The sequence below is a fragment of the Python bivittatus genome, unplaced genomic scaffold, assembly GCF_059951505.1.
Source record: "Python bivittatus isolate LINGU-HERP-01145 unplaced genomic scaffold, Pbiv_v1 ctg000870_np1212, whole genome shotgun sequence".
Lineage (NCBI taxonomy): Eukaryota > Metazoa > Chordata > Lepidosauria > Squamata > Pythonidae > Python > Python bivittatus.
In genome coordinates, this window is record NW_028277119.1 from 94,215 (window position 1) to 120,524 (window position 26,310).

Sequence of the window (26,310 nt, forward strand, 5' to 3'; positions counted from 1 at the left end):
TTAATACTTGTACTTCTGCATCAGTTCAACGACATCGCGATACAAGCGATGGGGAGCATCCAGACCAAAGAGAAGATCAAAATGTTCCCAATCCGGAATATCCTTATAGAAAACTAAATGAGTGATTCGAGTTACCAATGATTCAATATTACTTCTGGTTATACCAATATCTTTTCCTGCACCCCACACCGCTACTGGCACACTAACATCTTCAATTTTATAAAATGGAGGTGTTGTCTGTGGATGAAAAGAGGAGAAAATAAAAGAATGTGATTTGGGAATCAACCCCATTGTGCAGTGAACTTGTCTAATGGGTTCATGGAATATTGTCAGCTGGTTAAACCCATAGTGTAGTTGCCTGTCAAAATTATCTGCCAATCACAGCAGGGCTATGACGGGTAGGTGACTTACTGCCAACTAGTGGCATCCAGAAAGGGGGAGGGCTGCAATTCCAAGCGGATTTAACTAATAGCTTTGCTTAATAGTTAATAGCTATTAATACAAATAGCTTTCCATCTCTTTCCTCTATAGTCTTGCGGCCAGATGATGGTGTCTTAATTTCATAGGCTGAGGGAAAGCTAACATCCAAAATTAATGCAGCCATCATCTGGCTGCAGGACTATAGAGGAAGGAGGGCGATCATCAACTGAGACAATAAATGTTATGCTGATATTAACTGAGCCATGGGAAAGTGTCTAGTTCTCTCTGAGGGCATTGAAGTTTAACCAGACTGGAAAATCATTTACAAGGGAAGACCTGAGGGCTATTCTAGAGAAACATGGCATCATTATTTTTTTCTTTGAGGGAGTGTGAGATTGATTGATTGATTTGTTGATGGATTATTGAGGGCTTACCTCAGTCTTAACAGACTAGGCAGTTTACAATAAATATACTACAAACAGAATCAGTTAGATAATGGAAGTACCATTCTAAATCCAGTTGTTACAAATGTCCACACTAGCTCAACATTCATCATGTTAGCATTTTACTGTCAATTCCTAGGAAAAAATAGCAATTTAAAAACATTGTCAAATCCCTATCACTGTCATACTTTTTCTTACCATGTTGTATATGACTATGTTCTTATAACCATAGTCAAAATATTTAAATTCCATAGAACGAATAACCTAAAAGGAAACAAAAACATTATTTACAATTTAAAAATTAGTTTAGAAATCTTAATTTTACTAAACATTAACAGGATAGATGTACAGGTGTATGCACAATTTTTTCATCTGGAATTTTATAGAAAGATTACAAAGTTCTTTGAAAGAGTAAAAACAGTAATCATAGTAAAAAATAGTAAAAAAATATTTACTATTTTACTATTTTTTATTTTATTTTACTAAATCAGCAACACAGAGAACACATTTTAAAATATTAAATATATAATATTCATAAAAGGAACTAACCCAAATGTAATGTGAAATCTTACAATCAAAAAGAAAACTCCTCGGAAGATGAGGAATACCCTAGACTGGTAGTGAACAGTTTCATCTGGGTGCTAGATATAGTGAAAGAATGGTTTCAGGAAATGAGTTGCTCCTAGATTTTGGAAATTTATTTTTATTGTAAATAACCCCCCCTGGTTATCATGTCTTTTTCACTCATACCAACCATTTAGTTAAACATAAAACATTAACATCTCAATCTTGATTTGTTGAGAAAATAGCTAACAAACTAAAATCACTCTCTACCTGGCTCCAGTGATTAATGTTTTTTACAGATGAACGATCAGGAAAGATTGCAGTATATACATCCGCTCGACTCTGAAAAACAAAAGGAATTTACATTTTTAGAGTGAGGGAATATATGAAAGGATTGTTTGTAGATAAATTGTTGTAAAAAAATAACTAATGAACTAAAAGCTGTTTCTCTGCCCCCCTCCCTTCCGCATTCATAAATAAGTTCCACATAACCACAGACAATAGGAAAACACTATTGGAGTAATATGTGAGTTAGTGATTTCCTATTATATGCCTTTAAAAATGCCTTTATTACATTAAAATTAGTATATTTTTATGGGAGATTGCAGATCAGGACAGGGAACCTTTCTGCATCCAGGAGTCAGCAGACTTCCTTTTTTTTATTTTTTGGGAAGGTTGGAGAGGGTTTGCATACTTGGTGCATTAAGCCTATATAAGTGGTTATCCATTTTAGCAATAGAGGGTCAACCAGAACAAAAAGAACATCCTATAATTGATCTGTCTTACAATATTGTGAAATGTCTGTAGAAGAACATGTGTGGTGTAGTTATTTAGGTTTTGGACCAGACAAGGGGAAAATCTGCTCAAGTTGCCCTCAGCTGACAGATAAATTTGGGTTAATGATGACGTCTCCCTTCTATCTCACAGTACTGCAGGCAGGGCCATTGGCAGTGGGGGGCCAAATGGGCCAAGATGGAGGGTGTGATTGTGTGGTAAGTACATGGTGTTGCATATACTTACAAAGGGTAAGACTTTGATTGCATAATTGGGTGCACCATCTTAGCTCCCTTAGCTTCCTGCTGCATCACCTCTGGCTGTAGGCTCCGCTGAGCCAAGATCAGGTTCAACTTGAGTCAGGAATTTCAATGGTTAGCTTTAGGTCAATTGCTAACTTTTAGATGAAACCATCACAGGATTCTTTAGAGGGAGAAATACTGTGAGGGGGTGGGAAACGTGCACACTGCCTAAAGCTCTTGGAGTTGACTAAATCCCCCAGAGAGACTTTATTATTAAGATAGACAGAGACATGATCATTATTATTTGGATTTATATCCCACTTCCTATTTTCCCCAAAACAACCCCGTGAGCTAAGTTGGGCTGAGACAGAATGACTGGCCCAAAGTCACCCAGCTGGCTTTCATGCCTAAGGAAAGACACAGTCTCCTGGGTTCTAGTTCAGCCCCTTAATGACTCCTCCAAACTGGATCTTACTAATGAAATGATAAATCTGATTGGCTGAAGAGAACCAATAATGTTATTCGACTCTCTTCAATGTTCTCGGTATATAGAATGGAAGTTGCAATAGCCAGTAGCAGAAAAGCTGTAGAATATCTGAATCCATTCAGGGCCATTTTATTTGATACAGTGATCCAGATCAAGTCCTTGGTCTTGAATGGTTGGTTTGAACAACTCTTCATTGAATCCAATCTCTGAATCTACTCTTGGCACAGCCCCATTAATTTTCCTTTATCCCAAGAGAATATCCAGTGAAGTCTCCCACTTCTACATGTAAATAAGCTGGCAACTTTCAAACACTGAACCCAATGCAATATATTTTACTACTGTTGAAGGAGGCAATTAATTTGGCTCCTACTCCTCCTTCACTGCCTATTACCTCATTGCTCCCTTCAACCAACACTATAATTTTTGGTCTATAATGTCAACATAGTCCACACATCTTAAAGATGCCAAGGTTGAGAAACACTGCTGTTAAGCTATAGTTCTAATCTTCCTGTGGACTCTGGTTTCCTGATCTGGTCTACCTTGTATGGGTGACATGTACCTCCTTTGTAGAAAGTATAAATTAAAATAGAGCTTACTTACTACATTTATGTTTTTCTCATTCCATCCTCCTACAAGGAAAAGATTTAGGAGGCAAAGCTGGTCAATCACTGGATAGCTGCATGCATAGGTCAGGATGGTTTTTTGTCTCTCACTAAAAAGGGAAAATTCCTTAGTGCCCCATATTAGCTGTAAAATAAAAATGGCCCATGAATATTGATAAATCACACTTACATAATTGTGCCTAACATGATCAGAAAGAAACCCTGCAACTCCAAGCACGTTCTTCCTTTTCCAACATGTACTACTTTACCTTCCCCGTATTAAAGTTAACAATGGAAGTCTTTCTCCAGATTTCCCCCACCTGATCATTTTTTACACATCTCTACAAATTCACATTGTACAATCCACAAATTCTACACATTTCAGTCAGTAGAATTTGGCACTTCATTGCAACCAAATTGGGAACAACTACTTCTAAACCAGAAGAAAAAAAGTATGCTATTCTTGTTGTTTTTAATTCTGGTTGCTTTTTACTGTTTTTAGTCTGTTCTAATAGCAAGGTCCCTGGGGTCATGTACTGGTAGATCTCCCCTAATTATCCTAATTGGGACCAGCAACTCTGCCACTAAGCAAAGGAGTCCCTAAGTGGGAAATCATGTGACTGAGACTGTGCTTTCTGGCTGGAAAGAGACAAGAGCACTCAGTTTCAGACCGTTGGCTTTTGTTTGCTTCCTAACCACTCTCCCACCCTTTGGAAAGCTGGAGTGACTGCTTATGGTCTTGTACACATTGAAAGCAAAGCGACTGCATTGGCAGACCGGAGCTGGGAGCCACGGGTGTGCTATGCCAACAGCTTACAGTACTCTCTTGAAATCCCTTCTCCAACCTCTCTGCTTTCCGGGGGGAGGGGGGGCAGTCAAATTCTGTAGGGAATTGCGCCTTTGCCTGACACCCCCCACTCCCTGAGCGGAGAGATTCTGCAAGATTGCAAGATTCTGTCATTGTAGCCTTACAATAAAGTAGAATTAGCTGATCTGGTTGTGATTCCTATCTGGTTTGCCCCACAAAGCTGACATTAATCTTGCATGTCTGAAAGTACAATCCTCCCCTTCCCCTATCCCCTTTACAACCCAAGAAATTAAGGAGTGTCTCTTCTGAGCCTCTTGCCTTCCCATTATTCAGTTGTGGGCTATGCTGTCTCTTATCTGATGGTTCCCTTGGCAGTGTCTCTTTGCCCAGTCTCCCAAGGTCTTTCCCACATACCATTACAATCAAGAGACCAATGCAATCTTTTTAAAAAACCCTTGCAAAATACAATGCCTTTGTTTTTTTGTGATTGATCTGCAATGAATGTTCTTTGAAGAAATGGGCCAGAGGTCCCATGGCCCTTCTGAGACCTGTCAGCATTTTTGATAATAGAACTGAATTGTCTGCAAAAAACCCAGTATAGATACAGGTCTACTATCCAGTTTGGGGGGGTGAAAATGTCCCTTGTTAAGGGTACTTAACTCTAAATGTTTCCAGTAAATGTGTCTGGCATATATCTTACTGATTATTCTCAGAAAAAAAAATATTTTCATCTGTGATGCTGAAGCTATGCAAAACTTGTGGGCAACCTCTTTTTCCAGTTGACAAGAACTCTTCCATCACATGCTTCCCAAATATTCAAAAAGTTTTATTACTGTTAATAGTCAGTACTTTTTAATAAGAATAAGCCTGACATAGAGCATGACATACAGGTAGTCCCCGGGTTAAGAAGGCCTGATTTAAGCACAACCCATAGTTAAGAACAGAGCCTATTGTAGCAAAATTTGAATTAAATACACAATGATTCAAATTAAATACATAATGGTTCGAGTTTATTACACAATACTACTTATACAGCATTATACAATAATGCTGTTCCAGCCTACATAAAAATTCGATTGAAGGGCAGACCTTGGGAATGGAACTCATTCTTAAACTGGGGACTACCTGTACAAGGTCTGGGGGGTTAAAATCATGCACTGCCAACCACCTAGAGCTAGTGTTGGATTGCATGCAAGTAGAGCAAATGAATAAATACCTACTCTTGTGAGTCCATCAGGAATTCTTCCAAGTACACCAAACATCCCCCTAATACCTTCCAGGGTGTAGGCAGGTGAGAGACCTATAAAGAGCTTTACTCTGAAGGAGAGGTAGGGCAGGATTGAAAAAGCAATGAAACCTGCAAAATAGGAAAGAAGAAAGGAAGGAGTTAAAACTGTAGAACTGCATGATTGTTATAACTTTAACTTCTGCTTACTTTTAGTGCTGGCCTGAATCTTATCCCTCCTTTTGTAAAATTCTTCCCCCCCTCTCCCTGCCCCAAATATTACTGGGGGTGGAAAAATTTCTTTACAAATTCACAGACTGGAATTGTTGTTGTTGTTTAGTCATTAAGTCGTGTCCGACTCTTCGTGACTCCATGAACCATATTGCGCCAGGCCTTCCTGTCCTTCACTGCCTCCCTGAGTTTGCTCAGTTTCATCCTCATTGCTTCAGTGATGCTATCTAACCATCTCATCCTCTGCCATCCTCTTCTCCTTTTGCCTTCAATCTTTCCCAGCATCAGGGTCTTCTCCAAAGAGATCTCTCTTCGCATTAGGTGACCAAAGTATCTGAGCTTGAGCTTCATTATTGATCCTTCCAATGAGCAATCAGGGTTGATTTCCTTTAAGATTGACTGGTTTGACCTCCTAGCAGTCCAGGGGACTCTCAAGAGTCTTCTCCAGCACCACAGTTCAAAGGCATCAATTCTTCAGCGCTCAGCCTTCTTTATGGTCCAGCTCTCACAGCCATACATTACTACTGGAAAAACCATAGCTTTGACTATGCGGATCTTTGTTGGCAAGGTGACGTCTCTGCTTTTTAATATGCTATCTAGGCTTGCCATGGCTTTCCTCCCAAGGAGCAAGCATCTTTTAATTTCATGGCTGCAGTCTCCGTCTGCGGTGATCTTGGAGACCAAATAAATGAAGTCTCTTACTGCTTCCATTTCTACCCCTTCTATTTGCCAGGAATTGATGGGTCCAGATGCCATGATCTTAGTTTTTTTAATGTTGAGTTTCAAGCCAGCTTTCGCACTCTCCTCTTTCACCCTCATCAAGAGGCTCTTTAGTTCTTCTTCACTTTCTGCCATTAGGGTGGTATCGTCCGCATATCTGAGGTTGTTGATGATTCTCCCTGCAATCTTAATTCCGGCTTGTGATTCTTCCAGCCTGGCATTTCTCATGATGTACTCTGCATATAGGTTAAATAAGCAGGGTGACAGTATACAAGCCTTGTCGTACACCTTTCCCTATTTTGAACCAATCGGTTGTTCCATGACCGGTTCTAACTGTTGCTTCTTGGCCCGCATACAGATTTCTCAGGAGACAGGTAAGGTGGTCTGGTACTCCCATCTCTTTAAGAATTTGCCACAGTTTGTTGTGATCCACACAATCAAAGGCTTTTGCATAGTCAATGAAGCAGAAGTAGATATTTTTCTGGAACTTTCGTGCTTTCTCCATGATCCAGCGAATGTTGGCGATTTGATCTCTAGTTCCTCTGCCTCTTCGAAACCCAGCTTGTACATCCGGTAGTTCTCAGTTCATGTATTGCTGAAGCCTAGCTTGTAGGATTTTGAGCATAACCTTGCTAGCATGTGAAATGAGTGCAATTGTGCGATAGTTTGAGCATTCTTTGGCATTGCCCTTCTTTGGAATTGGAACATAAACTGGCCTTTTCCAGTTGCTGTGGCCACTGTTGCGTTTTCCAAACTTGCTGGCATATTGAGTGCAGCATTTTAACAGCATCATCTTTTAGTATTTTAAATAACTCAGCTGGAATACTGTCATCTCCACTAGCTTTGTTGTTAGCAATGCTTCCTAAGGCCCACTTGACTTCACTCTCTAGGATGTCTGGCTCAAGGTCAGTGATCACACCAGCGTGGACATCAGGGACATTAAGATCTTTCTTGTATAGTTCTTCTGTGTATTCTTGCCACCTCTTCTTAATCTCTTCTGCTTCTGTTAGGTCCCTGCCTTTTTTGTCCTTTATCATGCCCATCTTTGCACTAAACGTTCCTTTGATATCTCCAATTTTCTTGTAAAGATCTCTAGTCTTCCCCATTCTATTGTTTTCCTTGATTTCTTTGCATTGTTCATTTAAGAAGGCCTTCTTATCTCTCCTTGCTATTCTCTGGAAATCTGCATTCAGTTGCTTATATCTTTCACCCTTTCACCCTTGCTTTTCACATTCCTTCTTTCCACAGCTATTTGTAAAGCCTCATCAGACAGCCATTTTGCTTTCTTGCATTTCTTCTTCTTTGGGATGGTTTTAGTTGCTGCCTCCTGTACAATGTTACGGACCTCCATCCATAGTTCTTCAGGCACTCTGTCTACCAAATCTAATCCTCTAAATCTATTCATCACCTTCACTGTGTACTCACAAGGAATATGATCTAAGTCATACCTGAGTGTTCTAGTGGTTTTTCCTACATTCTTCAATTTAAGCCTAAATTTTGCAGTAAGAAGCTCATGATCTGAGCCACAGTCAACTCCTGGTCTTGTTTTTGCTGTCTGTATAGAGCTTCTCCATCTTTGGCTGCAAAGTATATAATCAATCTGGTTTCGGTATTGACTATCTGGTGATGTCTATGTGTAGAGTCGTCTCTTGTGTTGTTGGAAAAGAGTGTTTGCTATGACTAGCTTGTTCTCTTGACAGAACTCTATTAGCCTTTGCCCGGCTTCATTTTGTACTCCAAGGCCAAACTTGCCTGTTATTCCGATCACTCCTCGACTTCCTACTTTAGCATTCCAATCCCCTATGATGAAAAGGACATCTTTTTTTGGTGCTAGTTCTAGAAGGTGTTGTAGGTCTTCATAGAAGCAGTCAACTTCAGCTCTACAGCATCAGTGGTTGGGGCATAGACTTGGATGACTGTGATATTGAATGGTTTGCCTTGGATACTCACTGAGATCATTCTGTCGTTTTTGAGGTTGTATCCCATTACTGCCTTTCCCACTCTCTTATTGACTATGAGTGCAACTCCATTTCTTCTAAGGGTTTCTTGCCCACAGTAGTAGATATAATGGTCACCCGAATTAAATTCACCCATTCCTGTCCATTTCAGTTCGCTGATTCCCAAGATGTCGATGTTCAATCTTGTCATCTCATGTTTGACCACATCCAGCTTGCCTTGGTTCATAGATCTTACATTCCAGGTACCTATACAATATTGTTCTTTACACCATCGGACCTTCTTTTCGCTTCCAGATACATCCACAGCTGAACGTCCTTTCGGCTTTGGCCCAGCCGCTTCACTCTTTCTGGAGCTACTTGGAATTGCCCTCCGCTCTTCCCCAGTAGCATATTGGACACCTTCCGACCTGAGGGGCTCATCTTCCGGCGTCATATCTTTTAGCCTTTTGACATTGTCCATGGGGTTTTCTTGGCAAGGATACTGGAGTGGGTTGCCATTTCCTTCTCCAGTGGACCACATTTTGTCAGAACTCTCTGTCATGACCTGTCCATCCTGGGTGGCCCTGCACGGTATAGCTCATGGCTTCACTGAGTTACGCAAGCCCCTTCGCCACGACAAGGCAGTGATCCATGAAGGGGAGACTGGAATTAAATGGTGGTTAATTTACTCAATGGATAAGATGGCTGACAGACCTTGTGTGAATGGTGGATATTCACATATAGCCTTCTTTCTTGGCAGCCCTGCTTTGAATGTTCCTATGATCATGTAGCACACTGATTTTGAGCTATAGGGAGAGATCCTAGTGCTGATATGGGGGCGTTTTTTAATGAAAAGAAGAAAGAATTGTTCCTCAATTACAAGTAAACACCACATCTGCTGCCCTTCCCATATGAAATCTTAAGGAATTTCTCCCTTTCTGATTCCCTCACTCCCCCTTTTAATTTAATACCTCTACCTGACATACTTGATAAGGGGGAGAAACACTTAGAATAACATGAATTTTCAATGCGCTGAATGAAGTACTCTTGAATATACTCTATTCTCCTCAGAAAAGGCATCTCCAACTGATTCCACCAATTCTACACCCATAGAGAGCACCATATCTTTTCACCACCTGATTAGTTAGGGCGGATCCTTTGTAAGTTTCTTTCTCTCTGTGTTAGTCAATTGCAGGGTTCTCCCTCTTTTGTCTGATTGTTCCCTAGGCAGCATCTCCTCTCCCCATCTTCCAAGGTCATTCTCACATTCCATTACATTTGCTCACTTTACAACCGGCTTCTGACAAGCAGAGTCCAACTGAGAAGCCAGCGGTGAAATCACAAGTTGTGGTCAGGTGATGTCTTGCTTAATGACTGCATTGTTTAGCAATGGAGCTGCTGGTCCTAATTGTGGTCATTAAATGAGGACTATCTGTACTAAATATCTCAGCAAAGGGAGCCAATTGTTTGCTGCCTTTATAGGGTTTAGTGCAACATTTGAAAAAATTAACAGAGAAATAGTAGGGAGGAAATTGACATCCTCAATATGCAAGTATCATTTTACACAAATACCTGCTTAAGAGTCCAGTTTGGGGTCAACAGAGCCATGACAAGTAGGATCAACACTTCCAAAGGAGTAAGACAGGCGTTCATATTTACAACCCTGATGTTTAATCTATACATCAATGACTCACCAGGACTGATGAAGGATCCTAAAGTACATATGCCTAAGGGACTCAACATACGTTGCAACACTTTGCTATATGCTTAAGATATGATTTTATTAACATAATTGCAAGTTGGGTTGCATAGGTAGTTAAGGAGGCATGGCTCCTACTATCATGATAATGATCTCATTATTAATAAATGGAACTCAAAAGTTGTGGAATTTGGAAAAAGACATAACAGTCACAGATGGCTATTACAGGGAGAGCTTATAGAGCAAGTTAACACATTTCCTTATTTAGGAATAGTCTTCTCCGAGACTTGGTCTTGGCATCCTCATCATCAAAGGAGCTTATTCAGAGTGAGGACACATATGAATTCATTGTTAAAATGAGTAACTTACTCTTATTCAGGTTCCTTAGCCCTAATTATCAAGGTATGTACAGCCAAAGTTAACCCTATGCTCTTACATGGAATTGAATTTTGGGGCTTAAAAGAAGTGCCATTACTAGAGCAAACAATCACAGCTGCTGATGAGAATTTTGGGTGTGGATAATAGGACCTCAGCTGCTGCAGTTAGAGCTGAGCTGGGAATTTATACACTTTGTTCCTTGTCAATAATTATGGCATATAATTACTGGTAGAGAATTAACTCTGGAAACTGAGAGACTCCCCAAACTGTGTTTGATAGAACAGACTAAATCTCACTAAGAGACCTCTTCAACTGTACAACTAACACATTATATTAAGAATTGTGGCCTCTCTGTTTCTTGTCCAAGTGTCCCTGGACACATTAAAAAGACAGCCACGTAAAGAATTTTGGATATAGAAGCTCGAAGAGATATAGGTACACTCAGTAAAGCCCGCACATCGAAATGGATGACCTGCTATGAATGCACTTTTCAAATTGGAAAAGATTTAAATGGAGAAATGCCTAAGCACCTCAGGAGGGTATTTACCTGGGTGAGATTTGAGCAGCTGGATACAATGGTTAAATATGGAAGGTTTAGCCAAGTTCCTTGCCATGAAGGTACATGTATTTGTCATGCTCCAGAAACAGAGGACATAGAACATATATTATTTGAATGCCAGTTGTACATTAAAGAGAGAGATCAATATTTTGGACCATGCATTAGACAAATGGCCCATTGTGATCCATATTTTGAACAACGTATTTTATGTGTGGCCAGAACACAAATATTCCCTATAATACGGCCTTTTGTCTGAATAAAACAGAACAATTGAGAACTGCATATTTGGATGTGGTTGGGGTAAATTGTAGGGATGAAACAGAAACATGAATTTTGGTTTCTTTTAGTTCTGCCTTTTATTCTCTTTTGCTATGTATGGTCTTATTATTTATTTCTTTATCGAATTTGTCACCGCCCATCTTGTTGAATGACAAGATTATTGTCTTGTTTTTTCCATTTTCATATAGCTTCACAGTTAATCAAAAAAGTTATTATTATTATGGTTGGTCTCACAATCAGCCAGACATTTAGGCTGGATTTGTCATTTTTATCCATCTATCGAGTCCTTCCCAAGGACCTGGGATAGGCAGATGTTGTTATTTGATGGTGTTAAAGGTATCATTGCAGGATATAAGCTTTCCAAGTTGTTGTTGTTGTTGTTGTTGTTGTTACAGCATATGAGATCAGTGGATTTCAGGGAAACAGATTACTCAGGATGAATAGTGAAAGCTTGGAATGCCTCTGGAATCCAATCATACCTACCTGGTAAAGAACCTGGTGAGAAAAGGAGCCAGACTGCAGCAACCAGAGAAGCTGCCAATGCAGGAGCAGTGGCAGGCGGTGGTGACTGAAGTTGTCCTAATTGCTCTGTCGGCTGGGTGACTGCTTGATAGCTAATCTAGGCATCAGATTAGTTCTGATGAAGATCCACTTGATTCTTATCTGATAATATAGTGTTGGTGACATGTTCAGTTGTCAATGGTGTTTCAAGGGGGTCAGTCACCATGGTCTGGCTTTAAGGACTCAGAGCAAGTTTCTTCCCTAGTAGGAATAATGATCTGCGAGAATTAATGTCAGAAACTTCTCCAGTAGTTGTCAAGACTGGAAACAGTTAATTCTAAGAAGAACTCTCCCAGCTCACAACTCAGCAAGATTTATTAGAAGTAGATTATACTAGTATGCAAGAATTCTGAAGGGTATTCACCTTTCAAATAAGTCTAAATATAAATAAATTATGGGGGCAATGTTATGACACTCCCTTCCTTTGGATACAAGGGAGAACATTCTTATTGGTTTTGAGAAGGGTACCACTTGCTGCCAGGAAAGTATTTTGGAAATTGTTTCCAACCTTACCACCACTGTCTGAACCAGCTCCTAGACCTGAGAGATGAACAGGAGAATAGTGAAAAACAGCGGTGATCCCGGAAGGAGAATGTTAAAAAAGCAAAGGCCATAAGAAGTTTTAGGACTGGAAAAAGATATGTGGAAAAAAAGAGGCAAAGGGACCAGGTAAATGCTCTGGAAAGGTCCCACCTTAGAGCCCTCTCTGAGGGTGAGAGTCTTAGCGAGCTTATAATACTGTAAATTGCAAATCCCCAAAGGGGATATACTTAGTATCTGATGGGAGGTAGCTCTTCAAACTGAAAACCGGCCGCTGGATTCCACTTGCCACAACTGGCTTCAGCAAATATACAGAAAGTGAAGTAGCCATTTGAAGCTGATTATCCTCAGTAGAAGCAAAGGGACCACCTCAGCAAAGTGCTTTGCTGCATTCAGGCAAACTGGTACACCTCCATGAAATCTAGCCCAGCTCTGTATTGGCTGAAATGGCATTTATAAATCATTGACCAACATCCTCATAGAGGATATCTGTTAATATCCTATATTAATAGCTCTTAATCATGACAGATTTTGAAGGCTTCACAACAGAGATGTAGAATGCTAGTTGTAAGATGATGTGGACAAAAACAAGCAAAGGTACATAGTCATTTTCTTTCATCTGCTCATCCCAGTTAAAAAGGAGTGCTGGATCCTTGGCTGGTAGAGAGAGAAAACAGTTTTCTTATAAAGTTATGCCAAGACTACATTATTCACTTACCTAATGCTGCTCCTTGGGAATGGCCAATATAATACAAACAGTCTTGTTTTGTTTTCTGTAGGATGAAGTTTATTGTTGCTGGTATATCATAAATTGCCATTTCGTGAAAACTGTAGCACAAAAATACATACAAAACACACCTGTAATTTTATTTGCCTATATTATTATCTTTGGGCATTAGGGTCGAAGCACCTGATCAAGGCCCACTGATCACGTCTCAGCAATATTTCGAACCATAATTACCACACAGAGGCTGTACTTTTCCCCATTTTTTTAAAAAAGAAGAACTCAAAGTAAACTTACTCAGAAAAACGTCTGCCTAGCATTGGTGACGGTGACGGTGGTTTACAGTGAGGCATTTTAGAAATAGGAAATTGCAACAGGAATTTATAGCTGGACCCCGGTTGCAGGGATAGTATGGCTTTGAATTATTCACAGAAGGGAACTTGTAAGCTTCCTGGTGTAATGTAATAAGGTGAACAGAAGAGCAAAGCACAGCTAGGGTGATCACATTTCTAGCTTTCCTTTTGGCCCAAAAGCTGAAGCTTTTTTTGTGAGAGGCTGTCACTTACAGTTCAATGATCCACAACATGGGAATCAGCACACCTACCTGACTCCTTGTTTAAAATGAATGTTCCTTCTGCCCATCCCTGTTTTCTAAGTCACCATTCCATGTTGTTCAGGGACACCTTATTTGACTTTAATTCTACTTCTTGTTACGTAGCATATGACTGATTGCAGGAGGAATATTAGAAGATTATTTTATTTGTGTGATAATGTGACTATGTACATGAAATATGTGAAATCAATTTTTTTCCCTATCCTATATGTCTTGATTATCAAAGGACCCTAGTCTAACCTTAATTTCATATTCAAAAGCTTCAGTAACCCATGATAATGATAATCCCTTAAACAGATTGAAATTGGCATATCTTTTTTCTCCCTACATTCTGTATTCAAAATTCATATTTTTTTGCCAAGAAAACCCCAAGGTTTTTAATGAAGAAAACTAGAATGGAAATTTATGTGGTTAAACAAAATAATATTTCAAGCTGAGTACATGATGCCAAATCACTTCATATATTTCAAAATAGTTATTGCAATTGGTAATCTATTTTCTATTTTTCTGTATTTCTACTTTGTGACACTGCTTTTTGAATAAATCTTTATTGTATCCATTTAAAAATTGTTCTGTATAATATAGAAATATTTATTCTTAATTTATATAAACCCTTCCAACACCATTTCCTAACAAATTGCTAGACTTTGACCAAATGTTTTCCCTGTCAACTCTCCTTGGAATTTACCTGAATTCCCAGAATTCTTGCTGGTCAATCGAAAACTCCTGGTGTCTTCTAGACCAAGATGTCCCTCTGTTATTTATTATCCAGACATCATAGCCAGCATCTGCCAGAAAAAATCCCAGGCTGTTGCTAGGAAGATTTGCAATCCAACATCTCCCTTCAATCATCAAACCATGTACCAATAAAACGATTGGTCTAGGCCCTGCAAAAGAAACCAAGAAGACATCATTTATTGTATTATCTGTAAGTACAATCCCATGCTCCTCCAGAAACAGTAAACAGTAAACAGAAACATTTGAGTAAATGCACTCTGCCTTGTTCAGTCACTTTACAGCCTCACACTTACATTAGGGTTGTGCAAAGACCTGGATTCAAAGGGCAAAATATAACCTGGACACATGTGGCATTTGTCAAGGGCACTCTATACCAAATGCTAATCTCCCCAGGATCTGCAAGGGCAGCCACAGGAACCCAGGAACAGATGCAGCTGCTTTAAGGTATTCTGAGCAGGTGCTATGTGCATGGCCACACACACTGCAAGCCAGTTTGCCCTTCAAATCCAGATGTCTGCACAACGTTAACTGTGCTACTAAACAACCTCTGATACTTCTTTAACAATATTTGTCAACTACCCCAACTGAAAGAACTCTGGTCAATGAACAGCAATAAAATTGCATAACAATCCAGCAGATTAAAAATAAAGTAACATAAGAGGATTGATAGAACTATAATGTACTTGTGTAATTGCCTAAAATCACTCTAGGAGCCAAAATCACTCGGGTAGCCTGTGCAACAACTTTATCATCAGTGTAATCTTACTGTAGCAGGTCGCGCTAACTAGCAGTCTGGCTACCCCATTCTGCACCAATTCCAGCTTCCAACTGTGTTCAGAGGTACACCACACAGTGTTCAGTTTGTCCAGTGAACACGATCCCGGTCGCAAAGGTTTCCCAGTCCATGTAGTGCTGGGACTGCTGGGCTAACTGCTGCTGAAGACACTCCTTGGCCAGGGCTTACACCTGCTTTTCCTACCCATGTGAGGTAGAAGCAGGAAGATGCAGAAGGCATGGACCAGCTCTTCAGGGGGAGCTTGGCCCCATCAAGACCGACTACCAGGCTCAAAGTGGATGGAGAGCCATAAGCTAGCCACAAGACAGCAATTCTAATTATTGGTAGTGTTTAATCTGAGCTTGTTTTGCCCCATCTAGTCCCCAACAGCCTGCAGGTACCAATTCAAAACCTCACCAACTTTAACCCTGGGGTAACAATGTACAACTGGGCATCATCAGCAAAGTGAAACACATGACTCCAAATTGAAAGAAAATCTCTCACAGTTTCTAAAAGCTATTAAATACCGTATTTTTACATCTATAAGACGATACTTTTTTCTAAAATGGTTACACTGAAAATTGAAGGGCGTCTTATGCAAGGAAGTAAGCTGAGAAGAGAACCATGCAGTTGAGAAACTGACCATACTTTGTCTCTGCAAACAGGCTCCTCCTATCACGAGCCTCCAATCACAAGTGAAATTGCTTGTCTCTGCAAACAGGTTTCCTCCAGTCACGAGCCTTATGTAACTGACGTCAGCTGATGCTGAACAAACCAATTGGAGGAAGTCTGTTTGCAGAGACAAGCTATCGGAAGTTTCACTCGTGATTGAATGTAATCAGTTATGCAAAAGTGCATGGAAATAGAGCTGCAGAGAGACACTTTGGACCTCCTACCACTGAGTGTATCATGTAAATATTACCTAATTACTAAATAAAAATACTAAAAAAAAGATAATTATCTTTAAAATATTGATTTCTTAATTTTGGGTTGGAAAAGTGGGGGTCGTCTTATACATGGGGGCATCTTATAGATGGAAAAATACAGTAATACATTTCAGTCAGTTAGTTTTTATTTACAGCCTAAAGGCCCAAAAGCATGTTACAGATATAATCTAGACTTGGCATTAGATAAAATAGTTTAACAAATAAAATATTTAATGAATATTACATGATAGTTTTAAAGCCCCAACTCATAGATTTGTTACTAAAAACCTTGTTTTTATAGCCATAGTTAAAAATCTGGATGTTGCCACTGTAATCTCAAGATTTTCATCTGCAAGTAAGTTTTTTACATACTCAGAAATATCTCCTCCTAGTTTAGATTTTAAAATCAGCCAGATAACCTCCTGCCAAAGACTGTTATGAAATTCACAATACAATAAAATATAATCCACCGTTTCAGGATCAGTACCATTACAGGGGCAAAATCTTTGAGAGATGGGAATTTTTTGAAATCTACCATACAGCATTCATTTAATCTGGTTTTGGAAAAGGTTATTATGTATTTGCTTAAATATAAGCTTTTCAAATATTTGTTTAAAAATATATCTGTAATTAATTCCAAAAGTTACAGTTGAACACGATACTTTGGCTTTAGCAATTAATTCCTGTACCGAATTATCCCATCACCTTTGTTTGATACAATTAAATGCTGATGACATACCCCTGGAAAATAAATAATCAGGATCAATGCCATTCTGAATCTTTTGAGTCACTTATTTATATCACATATTTGCAAAGGATTCATTTGGAATTTCCTGAAGCAATCCTTTCTTATTTTTAAAAACATGTATTTGCATCCAAAACTTCATAGTGCCTAACCAACCCTTTGTTTTCATCAGCATTGCCCAGTTTCCAAGAGAATAACAGAATTTGGAACACGGCTTGGGACACTTAAAAGACATCTTAAAAATTTTGCCTGCAATTGTGCTATGTGATCATTAGCAAATGTGATCCGAATTGGAGCTCAATATAAAATTTGAGATGCAATTTTGGCATTAAAAACTTGTATTGCTTCAGGAACAAATCTTCCTCCTTTTGAATAAAAATATCAGAGCAAGACCGTCATAGTAGATTTTGCTTTCAGAAGTATTGCCTTACAATGATGTTGCCAGGTTAAAGCATGGTTAAATAAAATGACCAGTAACTAAAATTCTCTACTTGAGTTATTATATGATCTTGAATTTTCTAGATATAACATACTTTTAAACTTTTTTTTCAAAAACCAAAATTTTACTTTTGTCATAGTTAATTTTTAATTGATTTTCTTGGCAATACTTAACTAGTACCTCAAGTAGGTGTTTCAGGACCAATCTAGCATGTGAAAGAACAGCGTCATCTGCATATAACAAGGCACACATTTTCCTTTTGGCTAATGATGGGTAATGGATCTCAATCTGAAGTAATGTGGTCTCCAGATCATTGAGATAAATTTTAAATAGTGTAGGGGCCAGGATGCAACCTTTTCTCACTTTTTATTATTATTCATTATTCATTTATACAATTATTCATTGTAATATTGTCTATAACTGAATATTTTCTGTTTCATCTAACTTGCATTATACACCTTGATATAATGCCCATATCAGGTATGTAAGACACCTGTCAGGAACCAAATTTTCTAATAAAGGGCCCCACTAATCTTGATTTTGTTTAAGGAGTTCAACGGGTACATTGTCCTGGCCGGGAACCTTGCCAGATTTTACTTTTGATATAAGGTTAATCATCTCTTCCTCTAGCACTGGTTCCCATTGTGGAAGGGTAAGTAAATTTAATCTTATGTTATTTGCTATATTTGTGACAGGTTGCTCCTTCTCTGAAACATTGATTTAACATATTTTTCCAGGTTTTGTATGATATACAGCTATCAGGAACAGAGGGAGCAGTGAAAGCCCTGGAAATTAATTTCCAAAAGTCTATCATGTAATATTTATTAAATATTTTATTTGTTAAACTGTTTTATCCAATACCAAGTCTAGAATATATCTGTAACTTACTTTTGGTTCTTTGGGCTATAAATAAAAACTGACTATTAAATAATATAAGAGAGAAATCAAACTTTGCAATATTAAATGCCACCAAGGAGTCTAAGAGGACCAGGACAGATGCATTACTCCGATCCCATTCATTAGAATGATCAAGACTATTTCTATCCCATGACCAAGATTGCAAGTAATGAAGGTAATTCACTTCCCCTAGGATCCTCTGTAATGGAACCCCTATCACTCTCTTAACAACTTTTCCTACACTTGGAGACTAGGCTAAGGTTGGAGACTAAGTGAAAGTTATCAAGTACAGCTGGATTAAGGAATGGCCCCTTTAAAAGAGAGATCGCCAAGCTTTTTTCAAGGCAAGGGGCAAAACTCTCTCCCTCAGATAGGCATTAATTACCTCCTGAATGCAGCCACACAGGAACCTGTGGGAGCCAGAAGGGCATCGGCCTCCCCACCCGAGGCAGAGCTCCCATTACAGAGAAACCTATCGCTTCTTCGGCTGGTTCAAGGGAATCCCGGACTGAAACACCCATCTTAATACACCACTAATAGCCACACAATTATTTATAGAAAGGTAATATATTATATCAACCCTGATTGCTCATTGGAAGGATCGATAATGAAGCTCAAGCTCAGATACTTTGGTCACCTAATGCGAAGAGAGATCTCTTTGGAGAAGACCCTGATGCTGGGAAAGATTGAAGGCAAAAGGAGAAGAGGACGGCAGAGGATGAGATGGTTAGATAGCATCACTGAAGCAATGAGCATGAAACTGAGCAAACTCAGGGAGGCAGTGAAGGACAGGAAGGCCTGGCGCAATATGGTTCATGGGGTCACGAAGAGTCGGACACGACTTAACGACTAAACAACAACAATATATTATATAAGCCAAGCATCTATGGCTTAAAAAAAAATCCTGCAGAAGCTCTTTTCCAGTCAAAACTGAAAAGGGGAGCACATTTATACTTCCCTTCCCATAAGGCGCAGTGAGATTTTCATGATCACCTGAAAGACTATATATATATTCCGTAAGCAATCCAAGTGTGAAAATGTTACACTACAGACCTACCTGGATTCTCCAGACAGTGTTTTCCATAAGGAATTCTGTTTAGATGAAGGTAATAGCCATCATCAGTCAGAACTTCATACTCTTCACTGGGATATCCCCAATATTCGATGATTTCAGCCTGCAAATGAAATAATAAATTCTTGCTCAACATCTAAGGTGTATACCTATGGGATATGCCATCTGCTCAGTCAGGTGAATAGATTTCTAGTTCATATACCTTTGTGGCTTCATCTTCACATTTAGTGAGATAGCAGTTCTGGAAAAACTAATCAGGAGGGAACATGCAGAAATTATAAATACAGAACAGTTGAAAGCTATGCCTGCTCTGCATGTTTGATCACTTGTATTATTCCTAGAATAGCTCTTCTTCTTGTAATTACATGTTGTCATCCCTATTGGGCAGTGAAGCTGAACATGTTCTGGCTCTGTTGTGTTATGATGAAATAACATCATTGTGAATGGTAGAGCTTCAGGAGAAATGGGTTCCTACCTTAGAGGTTCTTTAAAACACATGTTTTTACAATGTCCTATACTTGTTTGGGAGAAAGTAGGTTTTGGGAGAAAGTAGTGGACTACCATATAAATATGACTGTGAGGCAAAAGCTAAAATTCTCAAGGAATAATATTAATACATTGAATTTGGCAACTGGACAATGTAAATGGATTCTCTGTGCCCTTACTATGGCCAAAAGACTAATATTACAGCATTGGAAAGATAAATCCATGGTGTGATTTACTCAGTGGATTGAAGACCTGATTACACTTGCCACCTATGAGCAGACTGCCTATAGACATAGACTTTGTATGGACAAGTATAATGAAAGATGGGACTCATTTATGCAAAATACAGTAGGTTAAAAAAGAATGATAGTTATATATGTATATTAGAAATAAATAATAATTGTTACATTAGCCATCCATTTGTTTAGAAAGAGAGGGTCTAGTACATGTATTGTTGTGGGAGGAGGAGGAGGAGGAGGAGGAGGAGGAGGAGGAGGAAGAATTCAATCTACTTGTTTCATGTAAACAACTTACGATTGTCATGAATCCTTCAGGATTCAAATGTCTTCTGCTGAAAGATTCTTCTGAATTTGTACTCTGCTGGATTAAGGATGCCATTACCAGAAACAGCCACATCCCACCTGTGTGTAAAATATTATATTTTAAAGTCATAATTTTAGTGTCTCAAAATCTTCAGGAATCTTTTTAGACAGGCATTAGAATACATTCCCCAAAAGCCTGGCTGTATTGTCTTAACAGCTGGAACAATTTGGTCGTATTTGCTAGTTGGTATTTCCTAGATTTATGCTTTTCAGATGAATTCGTATACAATACTCACTAAGAATAACGATAATAAAAAACAATCTAATCTTGTTTTTTTTAAAAAAAAACAGTATTTACAGTAAAACATAATTTAAACGTATTTAAGAAAATGTTATTAAAATAAATGGTAAAGAAGCCAAAGAGAGGACCTTGGTTTTGATAACAATGTTAAGTCTCCTATGTCTGATATTCTTCAAACTCTTCAATATATCAGAATGTGGAAAGCGTAACACACACCCCAATCCCTACATACATTTGTATTCTGAAAAAAAGGGAACAGGTGTTTTGGCTGTCCTTTTCTTTGGAAGGATTGGGTAGCTATCTTGTTGAAACCTGGCCCTCTAAATGACTTAAACTCCAGAATCCCCAGTCAGAATTATTCATCACCTGTGTTCTTGTAACAACAGTAACTTAAATTCAGTTGTAAAAGCCTAAAGCCTACCTGTTAGTTTATCGTCCAGGAGATCTTGAGCACTGAACAGATGCTGCATAAAGTGTAACAGAGTGTAGTAAAGTGCAAGAAAGATTGTGAATCTAGCAATTTATGCTATTATAAATGATGATGTAGGTGCTAAGCTGAGCTGAACAAATTTGCTTAGATATTGTGAATGTCCTCAGGTAAATCTGCACCAAGTTTCATTTCTTACATGTTGTGTTTTGCCTGACTCAGCTTTAAATTAATGTTGAAAGTAGACACGTTCTGACTGATTTTACTTACAGTAAGCTGAACGTGTATTATGAAGAAGGATTTTTTTTAATGAAATGTGCATTTGTGAGAAGATTTTTGCGTGGCCTACATGTTGTTTTGGATTCAGACTCAGTCTAACTCATAAAAGATCCTCTGAAATGAAAAGGTGATCTATTAGTTATATTTAAATTAAATCCTATTGATGGCAATAGGTTTATTGAAATACAATTAAGGCTGGATCCAACCTGTTTCTCCTGGTAAAGCAATTGTGCAGAATGGTTTGCCCCACAATTTGGGCAGATTTCCCCCCACCCCCACTTGGCACTTGAAAGTTGCCACTTTAAGATGTATGAATTTCAACTCCCAGAATTCCCCAGCCAGCACGGTGGGAGTTGCAAGGTTGAGAAACACTATTATAAAACATTCAAAAACACAAAAATGTTGGATGTGCATGGAGGCTTCTTGTTCCTGGTGGCCTTAGTTTCTTTCTTAGTCATATTTTGATTTTGTTTCTGTCACTGAAGTTCGGTTATTTTATTGTCGTGTTCTTGTATTTTAACTCTTTCAATGTATGAATCAAAAGCAAAATGCTCAGAATCCTGCTGGATTCGAGTGGCATATAGACACCAGTAAATAAGTACTTTTTTTGCCCCACTCAGTGCTTTACTCAGTGAAGAAAATCCAGATGCAATATTCTGAAGAAATGTTAGGTTTAGAATTATCTCAGTATTACTGTTCAGCCTGATGATGAATTCTCAAAGTATTTAGAATACAGATTATACAGCAGTTTGCAAGTTTTAAACAGCAAATTGCTTTTAGTTGATGTAAAGCAGCATAAACTAAAAGCAAGAAAACAAAGGTCTTCAAAAGCAAGTGGTGAATTTAAGAAACATATCAACACTAAAGGCAGATGAAACACAAAGGATTTATCAATCTGTCCTGCACCTGCTTTATACGTTCCTGCAGGAAAAACCACAATTCCTCAGGACAGATTCCAGTCTTTAGCTGCTGTTGTTAATAAAAAGCCTCTTTGGTTTTTTAATTAAAATCTATGTTCCAATTATATCTAATCTTCTCCTCTAATTCAGGAAAGGCCGCATTCTTTTGGAGGGAATATGTCCGCATTCTGTATAGAGGTGAGAAGGGCAACACCATCAGAAAAGTCATAGCTGTGTTTACACAATACACTGAACCACGAATTAGCTGACCACATTTTAGCCTCCTATGCTAAAATAGTTCAGTATTTCATATGAACCGAGAAAATTGAGTAAACCATGGCTAAATTAACCATAGATAAACATTTTTGCAAACGTATCCTATCTCTCTGTTAAAAGCATGTCCATTCCTTCATATAATGTTTGTTTCCGATGAGTATTTTAAGATCACAGAATTACATACCAGTTTGTTCTCCTAATTGCTCTGGAAATCCTATAACTGAAGTTTTATTTATTACGGTCTTTGACTAGCATTACAAATCAGAGAAAGAAAATGGATTTCTATAGCAAACCAATTACCAATTAAGGAGTTATAATAAAACAGTAGAACTACACATCACAGTTTTGCAGAGTTGCATGGCTCAGTAAAGGTATTTGACAACCTAGAATGTGAGTGAAAAGTTAATATCCCTTAACAAATATATAAAATGTATCAGTATGATCCTGAAATTTGGAAATAATTGGGGAGGGTACATCATGTCTTAGACTATTATACAAGGGACACCATAAGAAGATGTGGGCAAGGGTTTCTACCTCCCTAGAGCCATCAGGGCAAAGTTTCAGGGAATAAGGAATCTTGTAAAATCTACCCACCAACAGTGAGGAAAGAAGAGCAATAAAATGGGCTCCACAGAAAGCCTGTCTATATTTACCCAGGGTTAGATTGTGTAAATACCCCTCTATCGAGGGCTTGTGCCAGTCTAACATTTGGTGATAAAATTCAGACGCACTGCTAAAAACATTCTGATGATCAAGGTCCCCAATTCATTGTTTTACTAGTCATTTGGCCTTCATGAGGGTTAATTGCCCTATATATTCAGGAGAAAGACCGAGACTACATGATTCCTCCTTAGAAGTTTGATACCAACAAGATTCGTAGCTGTCTGTCAACAGCAGAGGCAACAGCCCAGTAGGAAGCATGATTCTTAATACTGTATTCTTAGATTTTGAGTATGAGATGGCATTCATGAGAACTCTCAGATCCCAAGGAACCAGTACAGAGGCAACAGCATGTAGGAGGAATGTATCAGCAAGAACAATTAGCTCTCACTCTTACCCATTTTCAATTTCCAAACTGATCACATATGCATGATTAGATGCTCTCAAGCCATTAATTCGTCTACCATGAAAGTAGCGGAATTGCCTGGTATCTGTGAAGGAGAAGTTGAAACAATAGCTAATCAAATGTTGAAAAGAAGAGCTTCCATGACAAAGAAACCGGAGAAGTGATTAATATGCCCGTGTAGAAGAGAGACAGATCAAGCACTTTTATTTCACCCAGCTCTGGCACTGTGACAATCTTTATGCAAGTACTCACAAACCAATTGAGGGCAACACATTCTTTCTTAATGCACACATATGCCAAGGTGGGAAGAACTAGAGGAAATCTTGATTCTCATGGAGCTGTACATGCTGTTAACATCTTAGGGACATACAACTCCCCTGAGACGTTAAAAAGGCAAGGAGAATCCTAGCACCTGGCTCACAGGATCAACTGAAATCCTGAAGAAGTCCTGAATGACCGTCTCTGTAGATGTTTCTTGACCAAAAGAGGAAAGATGAATAAAGAATAAAAAAGTAATTAGCAAATAGTATCGGTTATGTGAATGGGAGAAGGAAAAAGATTTCAGGCTTGCATAGCAAGAGGAGACAGTACATAATCCATTCTTGCTGGGAAATTTGAAGCACTACTGAAATTTCTTGCAGTTGAAACGACTGGGGAAGTATGAAAAGTAAGCCATTCTGAGAGGTGATTGTCTTTTCCCCAGGGAGGCATAAACCCAGGAGACATAAATGGGAAGCAGCAAATTTAAGAACATTCAAACATTTCAGCTGGCATTGACACAGAGGCATAAGGAGGGAGCAGGTGTGCAAAGAGTTGTAAATTGGAACTGCAACTCCACCTCCACCCCCAGCAAGGTGACGGTCAATGCAAACAGTGATAATCTGCCACTGAAGCCAATACCATTTTACAGAGGAGAATCACTTTTCAGAAATAACACAGAAGAATATATTTTTAGTCTAAAAGATATGATCACAAGGCATCTCTTTTAATTTAGAAGTTCTTAAGTGGAAATACCATTGATGAAGCTGTAAAAGTCAGACTATAATCTTAAAATGACTTCTGGGAGACCATCAAGGGTTGGTCTCAAGAGGCCTCCTGATATGAGGAAGAGGACCAGTCTTTAGATGGTTTCATCTTTTAGCCTGCTATCTGCTTCTGACAGGAATGGAGGGAGCCAATTTGGAATTCAGACTATGTGTCCTGGTCTTCAAAAGCATTGAAGATCAGACGACCCTCATTTTATGCTAGCTGTCTAACATCTTGTACTTACAGAACCAGCAAGCTTTCTCTCTGGTGAAATTCACTTGCTTGCCTTCAATGTTGCTGGAAGAGCGATACTACAGCATGCATCAACAGTTCAGGATCTCCATGCCCCTACCAAATGATAGACACTGAGAAGGACCCATGTGTGTCATTATGTTGCCTTTCTATTTAGGCTGGTGTTCAGACCTAACAGATCACCACCTGTTAAATGGGTCTGAGAAGAGAGATGGTGGTATGAATGGGAGTGTCTGGTGTTTTCATGAGTATAAGTGTGTTACATGCATGGTTGGTTAAGTCTACAGTATTGTATATATAAAGCAGAGAACACAGATAGCTCTATTTGCTTTTGGAGGTAGATGGATTTCTTCTGAGCTCTTGGGAAAAAAAAGTGTTCTTGATCGTTGTGACAGTTTTAGCTTGTCACCTGAAGTCACAGAAGAACCCCATAATCAAAGTACAGTAGAGATTTGTCTTACCTGTTATGCAGCCACTATATCCCCAACAGACTGAATGAAATCACATAGAGCCAAATTTCCTGCTTATATTTCAAGGGCATGATTAGGAATGGTGCATAATTATATACAGTAGAGAGCTGAATGCTGTTTATTACATTTTAGATCTTGTACAACATCAGGATCTTTTTCAGTAGCACTCTAAGCTCAACTGGACAGCTAAACACAGGTAAGCAAAACCTCTTCCTATATCTTTTTAACAAAGATGACAGTGAAATACTGTTGCAATAGCATGAACAGCATTTTAAGATCTTTTACTTACTCTTCTGTTAATAGCTAGATCTTGCATGATCCAATAATTTTAAACTTTCTTTTAAAATATCTGGACATTTTCCTGTCCACATATTAGAGAGTAGATACAGCTATCAAGCTGTTTCACTGTGCTGTAATGTATTTGGCTATGTGCATACGTGTATTTAAAATAAAGTTATAAAAAATAATGATGGGCTTGGTGGCAGGTAGTGCCATTGGAGAACCAGAAAAACTCCATCAATTTGCTATCTGCAAAGTTCCAAGATAATTCTAAAGCACAGGGAGAAACAGATCTGGGAGCCTTCATCTTATTACTGGAATCAATTATTTAAAAAAGTCCCTACTCTTAAATAATACCCATTTACTTATTCACAATTAACCACACACACACACACACACACACACACACATGAGCAATAAGATTTCTTTCGCTTGCCAAAAACCAAAGCTTTCTAAGGATTGGGTTGGGTTAGGCTCAGGGCAGATAATAGCTTCAGAAAGGAAAAAGAAACTTTGCTTGACAGATTTGTTTTTTGTCATAACAGCCTCATTGAACCTCACTCATAAAGTAAATAAACTAACATCATTTAACCAAATGGAACTTCCCCA

General features: G+C 38.7%; 1 protein-coding gene across 1 annotated transcript; it reads right to left on the reverse strand.

Moving 5' to 3' along the window:
* LOC103049131 (putative lysosomal acid lipase/cholesteryl ester hydrolase) lies at window positions 1–20,520 on the reverse strand. The gene is made up of 9 exons (XM_088131092.1): window positions 20,419–20,520; window positions 19,384–19,501; window positions 14,495–14,693; window positions 13,188–13,297; window positions 5,561–5,697; window positions 3,531–3,677; window positions 1,698–1,769; window positions 1,062–1,127; window positions 1–237 (listed from the first exon to the last, which is right to left on the reverse strand). Exons 1-9 carry the CDS (start codon window positions 20,518–20,520, stop codon window positions 1–3), a joined length of 1,188 nt encoding a protein of 395 aa, XP_087987218.1.
* Between the last annotated feature and the right edge of the window lie 5,790 nt (window positions 20,521–26,310).